The sequence below is a fragment of the Pollicipes pollicipes genome, unplaced genomic scaffold (genome assembly GCF_011947565.3).
Source record: "Pollicipes pollicipes isolate AB1234 unplaced genomic scaffold, Ppol_2.1 Scaffold_4881;HRSCAF=5763_pilon_pilon_pilon, whole genome shotgun sequence".
Lineage (NCBI taxonomy): Eukaryota > Metazoa > Arthropoda > Thecostraca > Pollicipedomorpha > Pollicipedidae > Pollicipes > Pollicipes pollicipes.
Genome location: NW_023596576.1, coordinates 49,863,469 through 49,880,209, shown reverse-complemented (window position 1 = coordinate 49,880,209; position 16,741 = coordinate 49,863,469). Strand labels below are relative to the sequence as shown.

Sequence of the window (16,741 nt, the reverse complement as noted above, 5' to 3'; positions counted from 1 at the left end):
CCACCTTGGGCACCGACCCCAGGCGTTAACCGCAACCGCACTGGCACAACTCCAGCGCCCGGACGGCCGGAGCCGCACCTCTGGCGCGAACCCAGCACTCCTCGTACCCAGACACGGGTCAGCCCTCCACCCGGACAGAGCACGCGACCACCGCCGGAGGGGGGGGGGGGGGGGGCAGCGGCGTCCGCCGCTGCCAGAGAAGGCGGACAGTCGGCCAGTGTCCGCCCAAATCAGGGTTGACAGCGAAGCGCATCGGCAAGCGCGAGCGTTCTTCCCGGAAAACCTCTCCGACACGTGGCAGCAGGCGCCATCAGCCGCACCGCCTACGTCTATGTACAGACATAAACGCTGGGGCAGGTCACAGGGTCGCCGCCAGCAAACTTGTGCGCTTGCAGTGGGGTCAGGGAGCTGATCAGCCTGATCAGAGAGCAGCAGGCGCCGCGGATCTTCCGGGACCTGTCGTCAGGCTGCCGAAGGTCTGGATCAGTTCCGTCATGTCCTCTCGCCGACGGAGAGTACTCCGCAGATGTCCGCAGCGGCCATGGTTTTATTCGAAGCCCGTGCTCCCGTGACCGGCGCGACGGCAGACTCCGAGGCAGCACCACTCCCAGTAGGATCACCTGTAGGCCGCCCTGACCGCAAATCTGGGTGGAGCACGACAGTGGCGTCCGCAGTGACCTCGGTCGGCGACCGGCCGTCCGAAGCGGTCCGGGCCGCTGGCCGAGCTCGGGGACAGGCCGCCCAGCGAGCGCCGGCAGCGGCCGGACGGCGGCCGGGCTCTGCGGAAGCGGTCCGGGCCGCTGGCCGAGCTCGGGGACAGGCCGCGCAGCGAGCGCCGGCAGCGGCCGGACGGCGGCCGGGCTCGGCGGCAGCGGCCCGCGCCGCTGGCTGAGCTCGGGGGCAGGCCGCGCCGCGAGCGCTGGGCAGCGGCCGTACGGCGGCCGCGGGCTCTAGAGCTGGTTGATACAGCTGGGAATACGGCTGGACCAGCGGCCGCCGGCCATACACTCGAGCGTTCGCTCGCCGCGCAGCACCAGCCCGTTCTCGCAGGCGAATGCCACTAGCTCGCCGATGGCGTAGTAAAACTTGACCTTGGAGATGGTGCCGCCGATGGTGGAGCCCGGGTATGTGCACGCCTGCACACCTGCGGCGCACGAGGTGGACAGGGGTCAGCGCCAGGTCGAAACTACGAACCGATTGAAGGCAAGACAGTGGCGACGGCCGAGATCGGCTCGTTTCAGCACATGTGGGTCGTGTTTATAAGGTTTGAGTGCACCTGGAAGCCCGAGCTTGCACGGCACACAGTCATAAACTGCGTTGCAAATCGCTGCAGGCCAAAACAGTTATCATCGTCACGCAATTCATTGGCTTGTAGGGGTGCATCTGAGGATTTACCATTCGGCCAGATCACGATACTGCGCCATCGGGAACCCAGCCGCATTGTTGAACAATTCGGTAGGATTTATAGGATAGTTTCAACAACCATTGGCGTTTTGAGATTCGTGACGAATGTGATTAATGGTGCCCCGACCAACTCTTGTCTGTCCCAAAGGAGGTAAATGGAGGTCGTAAAACAGATGCAGTTGGGTTCAGCAGATGCCCGTTTCTAATGCTGTGTTTCGTACTATGAATATATTTGCGATGTCCAACATCGGATATATGAGGGTTGCCATCCAGGTATCGGGGTCCGGAATTCCCGGATCACATCCGATCCAGACACTGGTGTTCATATCTTTTTTACAAAGCTGAGATTCAGATGGTAAAAACAGCATTAGCATTCATTTATTTCTATTCGAATCAATTTCGCCTTCAAAGGTTATAACAATATTGTTTGTGAACAATCCCCTGAGATGGTCACTATTCGAGGCAACTTTGTAACAAGAAGGGCAAACTTTAAAATACGCTAATTTATTGCACTCTGTATTTAAGAGACCGGAACTGGAGACCTACTCGACTCGTTTCAGCTTCAGCTCCATCGCCTGTTGGAGCTGAAGCTGGAAGGAATCCTCAAGCTGAAGCTGAAGGCTTAAATGGCTTAAGCTTAAGCTCAGTCTTAAGTCATTTGATACAAAAACAGCCAACCAATGCGGTTCGAAAAGAGACTTATATAACGCGTGTCAAATCTAACGAAGGAAATTTGATGGCGGGCATAGTCGCAACTGCCCAGACAATTGTAGAAACTGAGCTCTGGCTGTTGTTTTCAAGCTCATATCACCAGTAATAACGTAGCAATGTGGTAAGGTGTCGAGAAGAAAACACACGTGGTGTGGCACTCGCTGACCAGTTGCAATGCCGATACTAGTAGCAAAATTTGGCACGCAGTGCATATTATGTTGTGTTTAAACGAGTGTTTAATATGGGCTATGGGCTTATTGTCCAAAACGGGAACATCTTAAGTTTGGTAACAAAAACAGTGTCATTTACGGAGCACTGACTAACGAATAGCAGGAATATAAAGATTGCCTGATTGTATACAGGACAATGGTAGACGGAATGCGTTCCTAGCAACACTTTCAAGCAAATACATTAAAGCAGTCCTCTCCTGTTGAAATGTTGCCTTCAGCATTACTGGATTGTTTCTCTAAAATCTGGAATTATTGGGATCATTTTTGATCGCGTCATGCCGTGTTTAGTAAAGACAACGACGATTCTGATGATTTAGCTTCAGTTTTTAACAATAGGCACAGCATCGGCTCAGGTATCAAGACTGTGAATGTTATCCACATAAGCCAGCCGCCGACACCGTGCGCACAGCGGACATCCACTTACAAGTGGGGATCTCACGGGACCACTTCCTGTTCTCGAGGCACTCGACGATCGGCTGCCCTTCCATCATGAAGCCGTGCTTGCAGGAGAACTGGATGACGTCACCGACCATGTGCCGCACGTCGGCGGGGCTCATCACGCCGTTCGCCGGCGGCTGTGGCGTCTCGCACAGCAGCTCTGCGGACACCGTGAGAACGCTGCACGACCTCCTATCCACGTGGCTGCCCAGCTCTGGGACAACGGGGAGCGCTTGCACGATTCTCGCTGATACGCTGTTGCCACTCTGCTATGGGTCCGACCACTCGCTGGTTGCCGTGTGACACCATGAGAGTGCTGCACGACCCCGCTGATACCACTCGCCGGCTGCCACTCTGTGGACACATGAAGTGCTGCACGCCACTGATACACTCGCTGGTGCCGCTCTGTGGACAAAGCGCCACTACCCACTGATACCAGCTGGTTCCAGCTCTGTGGACACCATGAGAGCGCTGCACGACCCACTGACACCACTCGCTGGTTGCCAGCTCTGTGGACACCATGAGAGCGCTGCACGACCTCACCGATACCACTCGCTGGTTGCCAGCTCTGTGGACATCGTGAGTGTGCTGCACGACCTCGCTGATACCACTCGCCGGCTTCCAGATCTGTGGACACCATGAGAGTGCTGCACGACCCCACTGATACCACTCGCTGGTTGCCAGCTCTGTGGACACCATGAGAGCGCTGCACGACCCACTGATACCACTCGCTGGTTGCCAGCTCTGTGGACACCATGAGAGCGCTGCACGACCCACTGACACCACTCGCTGGTTGCCAGCTCTGTGGACACCATGAGAGTGCTGCACGACCCACTGACACCACTCGCTGGTTGCCAGCTCTGTGGACACCATGAGAGCGCTGCACGACCCCTGACCCACTCGCTGGTTGCCAGCTCTGTGGACACCATGAGAGTGCTGCACGACCCACTGACACCACTCGCGTTGCTGACGACCACCGCTTCAGCTCTGTGGACACCATGAGAGTGCTGCACGACCCCGCTGCGACCCCTCGCCGGCTGCCAACTCTGTGGACACCATGAGAGTGCTGCACGACCCCGCTGCGACCCCTCGCCGGCTGCCAGCTCTGTGGACACCATGAGAGTGCTGCGCACGATGACCCACTCACTGACAACCGGGGCTGCACTCCGCCACTCGCTCCAGCTCTGTGGACACCATGAGAGCGCTGCACGACACCACTGATACCACTCGCTGGCTGCGCCCAGATTTCAGTCAATGAATGGCAGATACATTATACAATGACGGTTTTCACAGGTGAGAGGAATACTGTGAACGTTATGATAAGAAATCGTTATATCTAGGTCTGAAACAGTTGTACGATTACTTCCCTGGCGGCGAAATTTTGTCTAATAGCATATTTCTAGTAGGACGGCCATGTCAATAACAAGTCCGGTGGGACGATGCAGTGGACGTACACCTCGTGAACAGTGGAAATGCCTGAACACAGGCCAAACCAATCGCTTACACCAGCGAGAACGGCAGGTGACTGTCCGAGCCGACGTCGGCTGCGCGCTTACCTTCACAGACCGGCGGCTGCTGGGACCACTGGCCATTGACCTGACAGTAGGCCTCGTGGGCCCCGACCTTCTGGTAGCCTCGAGGGCACTCGAAGATGACCTTGCCCGTCACTTGGCGGTTGAGGATGGCAACCTTTACGTTAGGGTCCGGGATGTTTCTAAATTCCGGACATTCTGAAGACAGAGACAAGAGATCAGAGCAGCAGTCGGGTCGATTGGTGGGAGGCACCGCTTATGTGCAATGTCAAGGACCTTAACCGACAGTAACTGACATGTCATCCCATCATACAAGCCGAGGAAAACAAAGGTCACTCAAACCTTACAAAGTTTGTTTTTGGTGTCCAAAACTCTCACAAGTTGTCACACTTAAGTTTACTCCGTCCGTTGCATCAACTGTTAGTTTACTCTATCTATTACGTCAAAATTGACTACGACTCTTCCCAACTAGATTCGCCGTGCGACTGAGCCGAACGAATCCCTCGTCGCGTCGTTTTGTGTGGTGGGCGAAGGGAGCACGTGAGCAGCGTATTATACAGAGCAGGCGGACTCAGTCCGTCACGGTTCGCTGTTTTGTGTGGTGGGCGAATGGAGCACGTGAGCAGCGTACCATGCAGAGCAGCGGACTCAGTCCGTCACGGTTCGCTGCTCGGCTCGATACGTAGCTCTGACGTCACACTCGCTGTGCTGTCGCCCTGTCCAGCGGCATGCGTCCCTAGATTCGCCACCATTCGCTATCGCATTGAGCTCTTTGACTAGAGGCTAAAACCTAAACGGTTTTTGGCGCCGGGCTGGAAGCCATGATTACGGCGCTATAACGCCGCAGCATGTCATTTGTGTGCACCTTCACAGAATTACTTTCGATGAATAATCCCGCGTCTCATGTGTGTGCCTCTAATTCAACGTCATTTTCCCCGGAAAGATTCTAGTTTTCTATTTTATAGATTCTAGATTCTGTCACATATTTTTAGTTTAAAACAGGGTGTCAAAAAGAAAAGTATACAAAAAGGCCTATGTGTTTTCGATGCTCCTGCTTCCGACATCATCACTAAAACCAGACCACCCCATTAAGTGAGGAGACATCACCAGACGCCAGCTGAATATCACCCTGGCCGCAAAGTTAGGCGCGAAAACAAATCTACAACAGTCGATAAAGGCTTCAAACTGTCGGTCAACAGCTGTCCACAATCGACAAAACGTAAGCACCAAGTCTGCACCCGCGTGCTCCCGCAGCGCACTGGGAGCCCAGCCGGGGTGCTCCGCTCTGGCTTTTGTCGCTGCTCCCAGTCCAGCTCATTGCTGACGGCCCCCGAGAGCTACCTAACTAGATCACGGAAGTTCCGTCCCGTCACAAAGGCGGGCCTCTGTTTCCGAGGTGTCGTCAGATAGTTTCTCTGGATCTGGTGCATTAGAAAGACGTCCGGCACCTAACTTTGATAACGTCAATCGATCTCCAATGCATGTAAAAGTGCCAGTATTCGTTACGGTAGGGAAACTTCGCGAGTGAATAAACAAATTACATGACAATGGAGACACAGCAAGACACTTAGGTTAAGGGTCTTTTTGATGGTTCCTGCTCTCAATCACTGAATTAGTTTCACATGTGACCGCGAAGTGGGCTCAAGTAGAAGCAACGCTCTCTGCATGCACACATGACATATAACGTTTACAGAATGCAAAATAAAGTTGGTCTGGTGTTCTCAGTTTACGCGAACAAGAAACACCAATACAGCGTAGGCATTACCGGCGCTGGAAATACGACCAAAGCCAATGTAAAGGCGTATACAGAGGGAAAGATACCAACAATGTTCCATCGAATCCGCAAACGTCACGACCATAAGCCACCCATCCGCTCTATCCGTGGACGTAATTTTGCAGCGGCTGGACTCTGAACGAGCAGAGTCGCTCTTCACTGCTCCCGCGGGACCGGCGGCGTGCGGACAAGGCAGCGAACTCTGCAGCTCCGCTCCCTGTCCAGCCGCCAGCTCCGCGGGCAGCGCTGGCACACTCACTGATACAGGGTGGACTGCAGACACTACTGGGGGTGCGGCAAGGTACTCCATGCGTAATCGATTTCCGAGGTCTTTATTGTTTGATTGATTTAAAACCACTCGGCGTTATAGGTAGCGTTCAAAATTAATGTGGGATAGTGACTAATACTTAACAACTGCTTCATATCGCCTGTACTTGTTATGGTAGTTTATAAGGAATTACGCCGACATGCGTGGGAACATTGAAGTATCACGGCATGTCACCTCATCATCATCTGTTAGCTTAAAGTTGCTTGGCACGGATTGCCGTCTCTCACACATTCATTTGGCGTCAAAACATTTTTCCCAATATACGTGACAAAGTTATACATTGTTTAGAGCACCGCGGAGGAAAGGGTTGTCAGCCGTCTTGGCCACGTGCTCACCGGCGGCTGGTAGGTAGGAAATCAACTAACGACGCCAGGCTGACGAGCGTCCAATGCCATTGGGAAATGCGGTCCCACAAGGGTGCGATGCCAGGCTGCGCATGAAAGGCATGCAACGACAGTGCGCCTCAACATGGAACTAACACGTGTGCCAGTTTCGATCAGTGAACAAATCCCTCCCCCTCTGAAAAGGTCATGACATAGGTCCAACGGAATAAATGTGCAAACCGACTTGGGACCTGCTTTGAAGCAGTGTGGCACAGTTGCTTGCTTTCGAACCAGATCATGCGGGTCCCATTCTACGCCTTCTACTGTCTTCTACGCGGAATAACCAGTCGCCTGCCATGGGCGGCCAATCGGAGTCGGGCGGCCATGAATGGAAGCCTCATTTTTCGGCAGTGACGCGGCCTCCCTGAGCAAGGCTAAACGCGGCCCGCCGGCCATCGGCCGAGCCCCACTACGCGCCGTTCAGTCTCTAATCCGATTGCCGTCCATGGCGCGGCTGGCCTCCGACAGCCGCTCGGGTCGGGCAAGAGGCGGCCTCCGGGGGGCACCTACCTAGCCGCGCCGTCGTCTGGACGGGGCGCCATATCTCACCGATAGTCTCACAGTGGGGCATGGGCGCGCTCCAGTTGCCCGATGGCAGACAGTTCATCTGGTGCGCGCCGATCAGCGTGTTGCCGTTGGCGCACGTGAACGTCACCTGGGTGTTCATCCTGGTGTCGTGCGTGCTCTTGTAGAGCCCCGGCCGCTCAGGCACGACCGGGCAGTGCACGGCTGCGGCGGCCCGCGCGGCGCGTGAGACGGGACACCTGCTCCCATTGGCGTGCTCACGGTAAGAGACGACCCATTGCACGGGCGAGGAACACACTGGGGGTTTGTTAATCGAACAGGCGAGCGCTCTAAGCAAGAAATAATGAAAAAGGTAGCGCATCCGATGATGCAGCTTTCCGCAGAAATAACAAGACACTCACAGCTTGATCTGTTCCACCACATGAGCAAACACCATTGAATATTTACGAAAAACATTCGGTCTTATTTGGATGATGCCTGTCGGCCTACCATATTTATCAGCTGGCGGATTTCACGCTAAGCCCTCCAATGAAATGTCAATCCGAAACTCTTATCTTTTCCATTTTGGTAAACACCATGTGACGTGTCCATCTCATGCTGCAAAAGGAGTTCCTGACAATATCTTCCGAGCGACGGTTCCGGAGTTGTCCCACGCACGTTGAAGTTGGCGTGACACGGGTGTCGTCTTAATCGTAATGCGTGCAAACGGCAGACAGGTGTCGAATATTGGCTCGCAAAAGTGCGAGGAAACGATGTCTGGCATTATTGACCGCGATGCATGCTATGTTAAAAGATGACGACGAGCCCTTTGGTGGCCACGGCCATTTGTTTTTCATCAGGTTGAGGCACATAATTGGAAAGTTGGTCTTTAATCAGATGAATTGGTGGACAAAAGGTAACGTCCTGATTAAAGCATGATTTTGCTCAACCTAAATGTTAGTCGAGTCGGTGAACTCTCAACGTTCCTGACATGCCATTCAGCTATGTCACCTACCTGAGGCTAGAAGCGACGCCGTGTGGTCAAATGGAAAACAACTTACTGAGTGCATTGCGTTCAGTACTTTAGCATAAGACAAATAGTTGAACATGAAATAAAAAATAACGCATAAACTCGGCCGTATTTGACCCTGTAAGGTCAACGTTGCATCAAAGGGAAAAAGCTGATTCTATTACCAGATATCAAAGGGTAATGAACCTTTGCGGTTGCGGAAGTGCCGTATAGTCACAGGTATGCAGCGGTTTATTTCAAGGTTCAAACTTCTAGGAGTTACACATATAATCCCCATGTAACGAACAAAATGCTCGAATACCAGAGCACAGAACATCGCGACTTTGTTTACGCCGCCAAGAGGAAGTTGCTGAAGGTGAGAAAGATTTTGGCCACCACTTTTCTTATATTGTAGTCTTATACGTTTAAGTTGCATGTTCACGAAGTTAGCCTTTTATGTTCAATACTTCAATCTCGTCTAAAATGCCGCAATGGTGGTCAAATTATCTAGCGAATATTCCTGCAATTGTATTTCCATGAGACAGATGTAGACAAACTTCATCAATAAACTTCTTGTATCGTTTTCCTTTATTCAACGTACACCATCCAGCTCCAAATAAGCTCAATAATGCTTCTCATGATCCCCTGACTTGAGGACTGGCTTTTTGACAACTTCGGACGCACTGTTATGAAGGTCAGATGAACCGAGTTCGAGGGATTTGGAACGAAGTTTTAAATCTCCAAAACTGACCAAACATCAGGCTGCAGAAATTAACAATTTAGCATAAGCATTGTGTCTGCCGATAGCGGCATTAAAAACAAAGGAATACTTGAAACAGAATGGAGAAATTTGTGAAAAACCCCAATAGATTTATTGCACTGATTGCTTTCTACTACTTGTTCAGCAATGTACATCATTGCACGGATGCCGGGCCTTCTCAGGAATGCATGTACAGACCACAAACGGCACCTGCATCGCGTGACCTCTCCAAGACGACGTTGTGCACAGCTCCAGAGCCGTCGCTCTGGCCGGCATAATTAGGTAGGACTCTATAGTGGAAGAGGTCCTACGAAAACTTTCATTAAAAATCGGGAGGTAACGGTTTTATTTCAACATTTTGTGGAACAGTTTTTCCCCAATCGGTGAGGGTGTTGAGCCAACGTTCATACACCAAACCATATCATGCATTGTTCAAAATAAGTCGCGAAGTTTCTTTTCTCAGAGTGGAACGGAGTACGTTACAAGCGCCTTTGAATTTACCAAATGGACCGTCTCCAAGGTGTTCGTCATTCGGTGAAGTTGAAAACTCAATACAACTTGCGTAAGGCTGCGGGAAATCTGGCATCGCCTCCATCTGGGATAACCGTGATGCGTCACCGAAAGCGCTGCTCGTACTCCGGGCGGCGCGGCTTCCACGCCGTGCTGAGCCGCTAAACTCGGCTCCGATCTAGCGCGGGAGCGGGGCCGGGTCGAACCCGACTGACCTTTGACCACGATGTGGACGCCGTGCCGGTGTCGGGGCGGCGTGACGCACGTGTAGCTGCCCGAGTCCTCTGCCTGCGCGTGGTAGATGCTCAGGCGGTACTCGAGGTTCGAGTCGCGGCCCTCCTCCGTCGTCCAGCCGTGCGGGTACGTCCTGAGAACGCCGACGACGGCAGCGGCAGGTGGTGGGTCAGCGGTGACAGCGGACCGGGCAGCAGCACACCTCGGCTTCCGGCTCCGGAGGGGACAAACGCGATCATTTTCAACTTCTCCAGGATGTCACGCCGAATATTTTGGCGCCTTGCAACGTCAAACACTTCTGTACAGTGGCAAAAATGTTTTTTGTCGTAAAAATCGTTGCATAAAGTGTGACATGCAACATAAATTGACTCGATGTGCGATGGGTGCTTCTGATATTCATGTTCCCCTAGCTTTCCTGATTTGACAGAAGTGCGGTAGATACTTTGCACTACACTGATTATTAGATAGGATCAGAGATTGAGGAGATGTGGATACCCCGAAAATCTCTATGATTGGATGCAACATAACAGGCGGGAAGTTTGCACATGAGCCGGCTCAGGTTACAAGGAAGAGTACTTTTGCTGGTATTTGTGACTTGAATTAAGCACAGGTAATATGGATGTCGGACATAGGGGCAATTTAGTGCCTCAGCACGGCAATGAACACAGAATATATGCGCAAAAGCATCTGGCCAGTCGTCAATACAAAGCCTGTGATCGGTAGGCTGGCCGCTTAACCCGTAATTTACTGGTGAGGGTTGATTTGCACTCCTTTCTGACCATCCTTGACATATAGATGTTTCACCTAAAATAACGCGGCGTGCCGCGGAAGGGCAGCCCAATGTCCTGATTCAGGGGCCAATACCTCACATGAATGACGACACACCGACAAACGAGAACGAATACCGAGTTCCCCGATCCCGAGCGTGTCCTGATCCAGGTGGGCACTTACCTGAACTGGTGCAACACCTCCCAGGAGGGTGAGCCAAGCCTCCCGATCCCGAGCTTGTCCTGATCCAGGTGGGCGCTTACCTGAACTGGTGCGACACCTCCCACGAGGGCGAGCCGAACCTCCCGATCCCGAGCTTGTCCTGATCCAGGTGGGCGCTTACCTGAACTGGTGCAACACCTCCCAGGATGGTGAGCCAAACCTCCCGATCCCGAGCTTGTCCTGATCCAGGCGGGCGCTTACCTGAATTGGTGCGACACCTCCCAGGAGGGCGAGCCAAACCTCCCGATCCCGAGCTTGTCCTGATCCAGGTGGGCGCTTACCTGAACTGGTGCGACACCTCCCACGAGGGCGAGCCGAACTTCCTGATCCAGAGGCACTCGAGGTGCAGCACGGCGCCCGGGTACACGATCAGCTTGCCGTCATTGCTTTGGGCGATGGGGCCGTCCTTGTGACGGAACAGGATGGTCGGCGGCTTCTCCACTGGGGACACCGGCAACGCCGACCAATCACGGGGCGAAGCCGCAGTCACGGGACCAGCGCGTGGTACGGCAGCGCAGTTCATCCAGGCTAGTTAGAGGCCACGTATGTCAGCAACGAAGATAAATAAATGTCTCGGTCAGCGCGCAGCTCCTTGATTATAAGCGTAATGTGCGGAAAGAGCGATGTGGAATCGATTGTGGACGTGTTGTGTGCGGAAGGGGCGATGTCGAATCGATTTGTGAGCGTGTTGTGTGCCGAAGGGGCGGGCGATGGGCGTTCTGCCGTTCGAAGTCCTGTTATTACAAGTCACCAATGCCGTAAGCTATCCTGGAAGCCACAGAGAAGGCGCCCACTCGGTTGAAGTACGGGTGAGGTGGCGGAAATCTTCTCCATATCCGTTGCTTTGACGTTGATACGTGACCAGCCAGACAATTTATTCCATTAGGGCGCCCGAGTCGCTTACTGGATCACGTACCGAATCGGACAATCGAGCATCACAAATCACTGACCCAAAAGGCCGATCAAATTGGAAAAGGCCATCCTCCATGTGAAGCCAAACTCGCCAAGCGCATGAGGAACTGTGTTAGATTGCTCCGCATCCAGAAACAATAATGAAATTCGGGAAGATAGTCAAAAGATAGCATTGATTGATTATTGATAGCATTTGCAAAGAAAACAAAAGATAGCATAACATGAACGGCAGAAAACACGGCGGAGATATACAAGAGTAGAACTATACCTGAGAGAATCGAGCGCATAGCTCAAATTCCAACAATCCGCAACGCTCTCTCAACGAGCACTTACGTACAAAACGTTCAAGTGTATTAGGAAGATACAATTTACGCCAGTTTAAAATTCCTAACATATAATAATATATATTAGGAATTTAAGTGCATTTACCATACATCATATCTAAATTATGTTGGTGCAAAAAAGCAATGCAGAAAATGTTGCTGATATCCCAAACTCTCCCATTCCGCGCCGGTCTGAGCAGCGACCACTCACGCGCGTAGTCGTTCATCTGGTTGAGACCGAAGCAGGTGGGTCGAGCCCCGTCCCAGTCGCCACGCACGCAGCTCCGGTGGTTGCTGCCGATCATCGCGAACTTGCCGATGTCATCACAGCGGAATGTCTGCCACGGATACGTGAGCAGAGTTAGGGGGTGGGGCGGCACTTTAGGCTAGCGTATATCGACCAGTGATGCGCGTTGCACGGCGTGGACGAGCTTGGTGGGAATTAGACGGGATAATTATCGGTTTACATCACATGGGCGGTACTAAACCTGAGCTAATCGAGCCAGACCCATTTGCATGCCCATACAAAAAATAATAAAAGTGGTTCCTCTTGATGCGTTGAAAAGTTCATTTCTCATGAAAGATTGGCGGGCAAAAGGCCTGGCCGGCTGGTGAAGCGTGTGCGCTCTGAGACACAAAGCGCTTCGCTTGTATTTTAAATGTTGGTTCCAATCTGATTTTGTGAGGCCTGATCATTACAGTCGGCAAAATCGACGACAATGCACTAACTTGTGGTTGTGTTGTGACTAACCGAAACATTGTCATTGCCAATATTGGACAGGATATTGGGAACCATGGACTGGACTGCAGCCTGTGTAGTCTTTCTGAATCTATATCGGGTTGGGCTTGAGCGTGTTTCAACGTGCTGCCAATGCAAGACAGGCTTCAAGACGCAGCACTGGCCGCTTCCCAGCGCTTGCTGGCATGGTCAGAAACTGTAGACGTCGTTTTGTCTTTTGTGGGCGGTGCATTCATCTCCGGCGCGCAGCCGAAATTACGTTTTTGTCTGCTCTAGTTACCGTGGCCTGTCATGACTCCCCAGACAACAATGGGCGGATCCATGGTTTGTGACGGCCCTTCAGTGCCCAGCTGCCAAGATCAGACCGCACTTTTGCTGGTATGATGGTCCGACCTCTCCTCCGTCGAATGCCTTTGGTCGTGACGTGACGCGATGCAGTCAGCCGGATTTGGACAGGGGTTTGGCCCGCCTGATGCATCTCTTTCTCAATTGTCAAACTGAAAATTTTAGATTTCTCAGCTAGTTGAGTGGAAGGCAAAATTTGGTTCATATTGCAGTGCTGTAGAGAACCACCAATTAACAAGTAGCTTTCATAAAAATGGTTTGAAATCTATAATATATGCATGCTAAAGGACTGTGCCTTTTATTCCAGAAAACGCATGAATCACAAATGAGTGCCTACAAACACATCAGGTTCCAGACAGCGTGCCGACCGGGCCGCTCAGACTGAGCGCTTCCTCCATGGTCAGGTACAACTCGTTCGGCATGCCCTGATCGCCACCATCTGTTCATTCATGCATCAGGTGCGGTCTTCTTAGTGGGATGATGCTGCAAGATCATTGCGTACTGGGATAACATCTGGTAGATATCTATATACGTGATGCAGTATGTAGATATGTACAGATATGTCGATATGTGACGTCGACCAATGGCTAGTTTCATGAAAAAGTGAGAGTCCATAAAATTTGTATTTGAGTCGTAAAGAGTCAAAGACCAAAACAGCCTAATTCGACCGACGCGTGCTATTCGTCAAATACTGAAGACCGAGGGATAAATTGAAATCGACTTGTCCCGGTTCATGAATGCGTGAGCTCACGTTTTTGCTTTATGGTACTAGGCTGAGAAAACATTGTGCCGCATTACGGGCCATGAAGGGTTATGCACAAAATATATCCTGGGAAACGAACAGGTCATTCAAACTGGGCCGCCTGGACTGCCAAAAACTTAACCGATCACTTCATGGTTTCACTTACAGACTTCTATTAGTGATACGTTTAGAATGCTTTCCTTAAAAGTGATTTTCAGCACCTCACCATGCAGCATATATATATATATATATATATATATATATATATATATATATATATATATATATGCTGGATGGTAATCTGCATATAATCAGTTCCATTGATCCCGCTCCCTGGTTGGTCTTGTCCACTACTCCCTCCCACTACGATGCCGCATGCGTTTTTCATTGGTCAAGAATTACATCACTTCGCATCACGTGGTCGGGATCCTTTCCGTTTGAAGGTTGTATGCGATCTTTGGACACATACAACCTACAAGGCCACAATTTGAAAACTATGACGATATGAGGATGCGAAGATGAAAATAATCGCATTGCAAAAGTCGCGTTTCAATTCAATGTTCGTTCAAGGGTTGCTCCCATGAATGCAGACACTCGAATATTAGGTGAGGTTAGGTTAGGTTAGGTTAGGTTAATGCAGACACTCGAATATTAGGTGAGGTTAGGTTAGGTTAGGTTAGGTTAATGCAGACACTCAAATGATTACCAGTTTGGTTCCGGGCGGAAATTCTACTTTCTTCTCTAACACCGGCTGGTCTTGGAAGAACGTCATGACGTTAATCATGTCGTTGTAGAATGTACATGATTTGTTCTTCATATACATGGGGTCTTGCAAGTCGTTTTCATCTGGGGAAAACGCAAACACCGTTAATACTGGTAGACGCTATAAATTGATAGCAAGTCGATGGCGCAAGTCTTCAAGGCAACTTGAAGAACAGTAGCCCTTCATGGTTACCAATTTCTGTGATGGTGGGAGCGACCAGTCCAGATTATGTCACATAACGTCACAGTGATGTCACTGCTAGCATGAGTCAGCTGACGAATTAGCTGGATGGTTCACTGACCGCAGCTGAGCGAGCGGCCAATCCAGCTGCCGTCTTCACACAGGATCTTCCAGGAGGTCCTGTCCCCTCCCACGCCTGTCACGCAGTTAAAGGTGATCTCCGTGCTGTCTGGGTACCTGAAAGATAGCGGATGGTAAGGCCCTGTTTACCCTGCTGCGTATCAGCTCATTTCGTGTTCTGCGCCAGACGCTCCAGTCGTCAGGCGTTGCACACCGACCGACTGCGAGTGACGTCACACCTCAGGAAGTAACGTCACCCACACTGTCCGCAACAGCCGACCACAAGACGGTGGACCGACTTCTGGCTGGGTCTGTTCATGAGCGCGGTAGCTGCCCGGTTTTAATTGAATCCCTGTCGCGGTAAGGGCAACTGCTCACTATACCCCGCTCCCAACCGCAGCCGTTAGCCGCAGGCAAGGTCATATCACGGCAAGGAAACGTCAGCCGACTGGCTTAAAACCCACAAAAATGCGGTTGAAAAATGAGCTACCAATTTGACGCAAACATGCTGTTGTTGTGCTTGTGCTCGTCAGGAATTTCACTTGCGGATATAGAATACGAGTGGCCATAGTTTTAAGCCTGCTCCAGCGCTGCGCCCGCCCACGACAAAAGAAGACGGCGGGCCGGCTGAGCCTACGCGTTTGATGTACGGATCTGCCCTAGAGTCACCACACCTCGCACTAGGCTCCGCCAGACGTGGACGATGTCCGCATGGGCACAACACACCGGATCGGGACCTGTGTTGGTAAACACTGACCACCGGACGTCAGTCCTAGCGGTGAATGACAGCGACATACTGCTCACCCAGCTGATGGCCGCACCACTGGCAGTTATTGGTTTTAAAAGTCTGACAAATGTTTTAGAAGAGCATTTTGCTCAGAGCAAACGGTCAGTGTTCATTAAAAATGTAAATTTTTCCATCACACCGAATCTCAAACACCAGAAATATTTCGGCTGTTCGGCTGTGACACTGGACTAAGCCGCTACCGTAATAAAAGCACCACTCGATGGCCCTCGGCTCCCATTTGACCCCTATTACGTACAGAACTTTGCAGAATTGAATGCTATTGGAGCGTAACTGGAAAACTGCCGGCGAAAAGAAGCATGTCGTCTGGACTGGGAGGGCGTGTCACAGAGCTCTATGCATTTAGCTTAACGTCAAACTGTCACGACGCCCAATCCTTTTGAGCATTCGCCGGGAATCCTGTAGTCACGCTCGCAATTGCGTCCGTGCAGCCATATGGACTTGTTCCGAGTGACGTATAGCCAGAGTAGTAAACTAGCCCACTGGTGCAGATTGACGTAAAATCAATGTATGGAGTTATGCGTTGCGTGAGGTGTATAGCGCCTTAGAGCTGGCCCTTTCCTTTACCTCGTTGATGCCCCTACACTGGCCGATTCGGTATCATACCCCGGCGGGGTTTTCGCCGCCCGACTGACCGCTTCTCAGTGCTGTTGGCGAGCCGACCGTCGCGGAAGATGACGCTGTTCTGGACGCGAGCCGGCGGGCCGCACGGCCGCCGCTGCCCGGTAAAGCCGCTGGAGGTGATGTCGCCGCCGACCGTGTAGCCGGCCCGCTGCGCCAGCGCACCGTCCGGCAGCACCTCCGTCAGCTGCAGCGGCTGGCCTGCGTAGTCTGCCGGCCACACACGAGCGCCGCTGGGACTGATGGACACTCAGACCGGCTGACAGCACATATACACATACGGACCAGCCGACAGCACGAAAAAACGGACCAGCCGATTGCACGGACTCACGGACCTGTCGACAGCACGGACACACAGACCAGCCGACAGCATGGACACACGGA

At 52.0% G+C, this 16,741-nt stretch overlaps 1 protein-coding gene across 1 annotated transcript; it reads right to left on the bottom strand.

Moving 5' to 3' along the window:
* Positions 1-894: 894 nt before the first annotated feature.
* LOC119099670 (sushi, von Willebrand factor type A, EGF and pentraxin domain-containing protein 1) lies at positions 895-16,567 on the bottom strand (the record flags this gene model as incomplete). The annotated part of the gene is given in 10 exon segments (XM_037222735.1): positions 895-1,144; positions 2,770-2,943; positions 4,340-4,513; positions 7,350-7,529; positions 9,799-9,950; positions 11,089-11,248; positions 12,254-12,380; positions 14,575-14,714; positions 14,933-15,048; positions 16,372-16,567. Coding segments are annotated over 10 exon segments (1,613 nt in total), but the record flags the coding sequence as incomplete, so codon positions are not given.
* Positions 16,568-16,741: the final 174 nt, after the last annotated feature.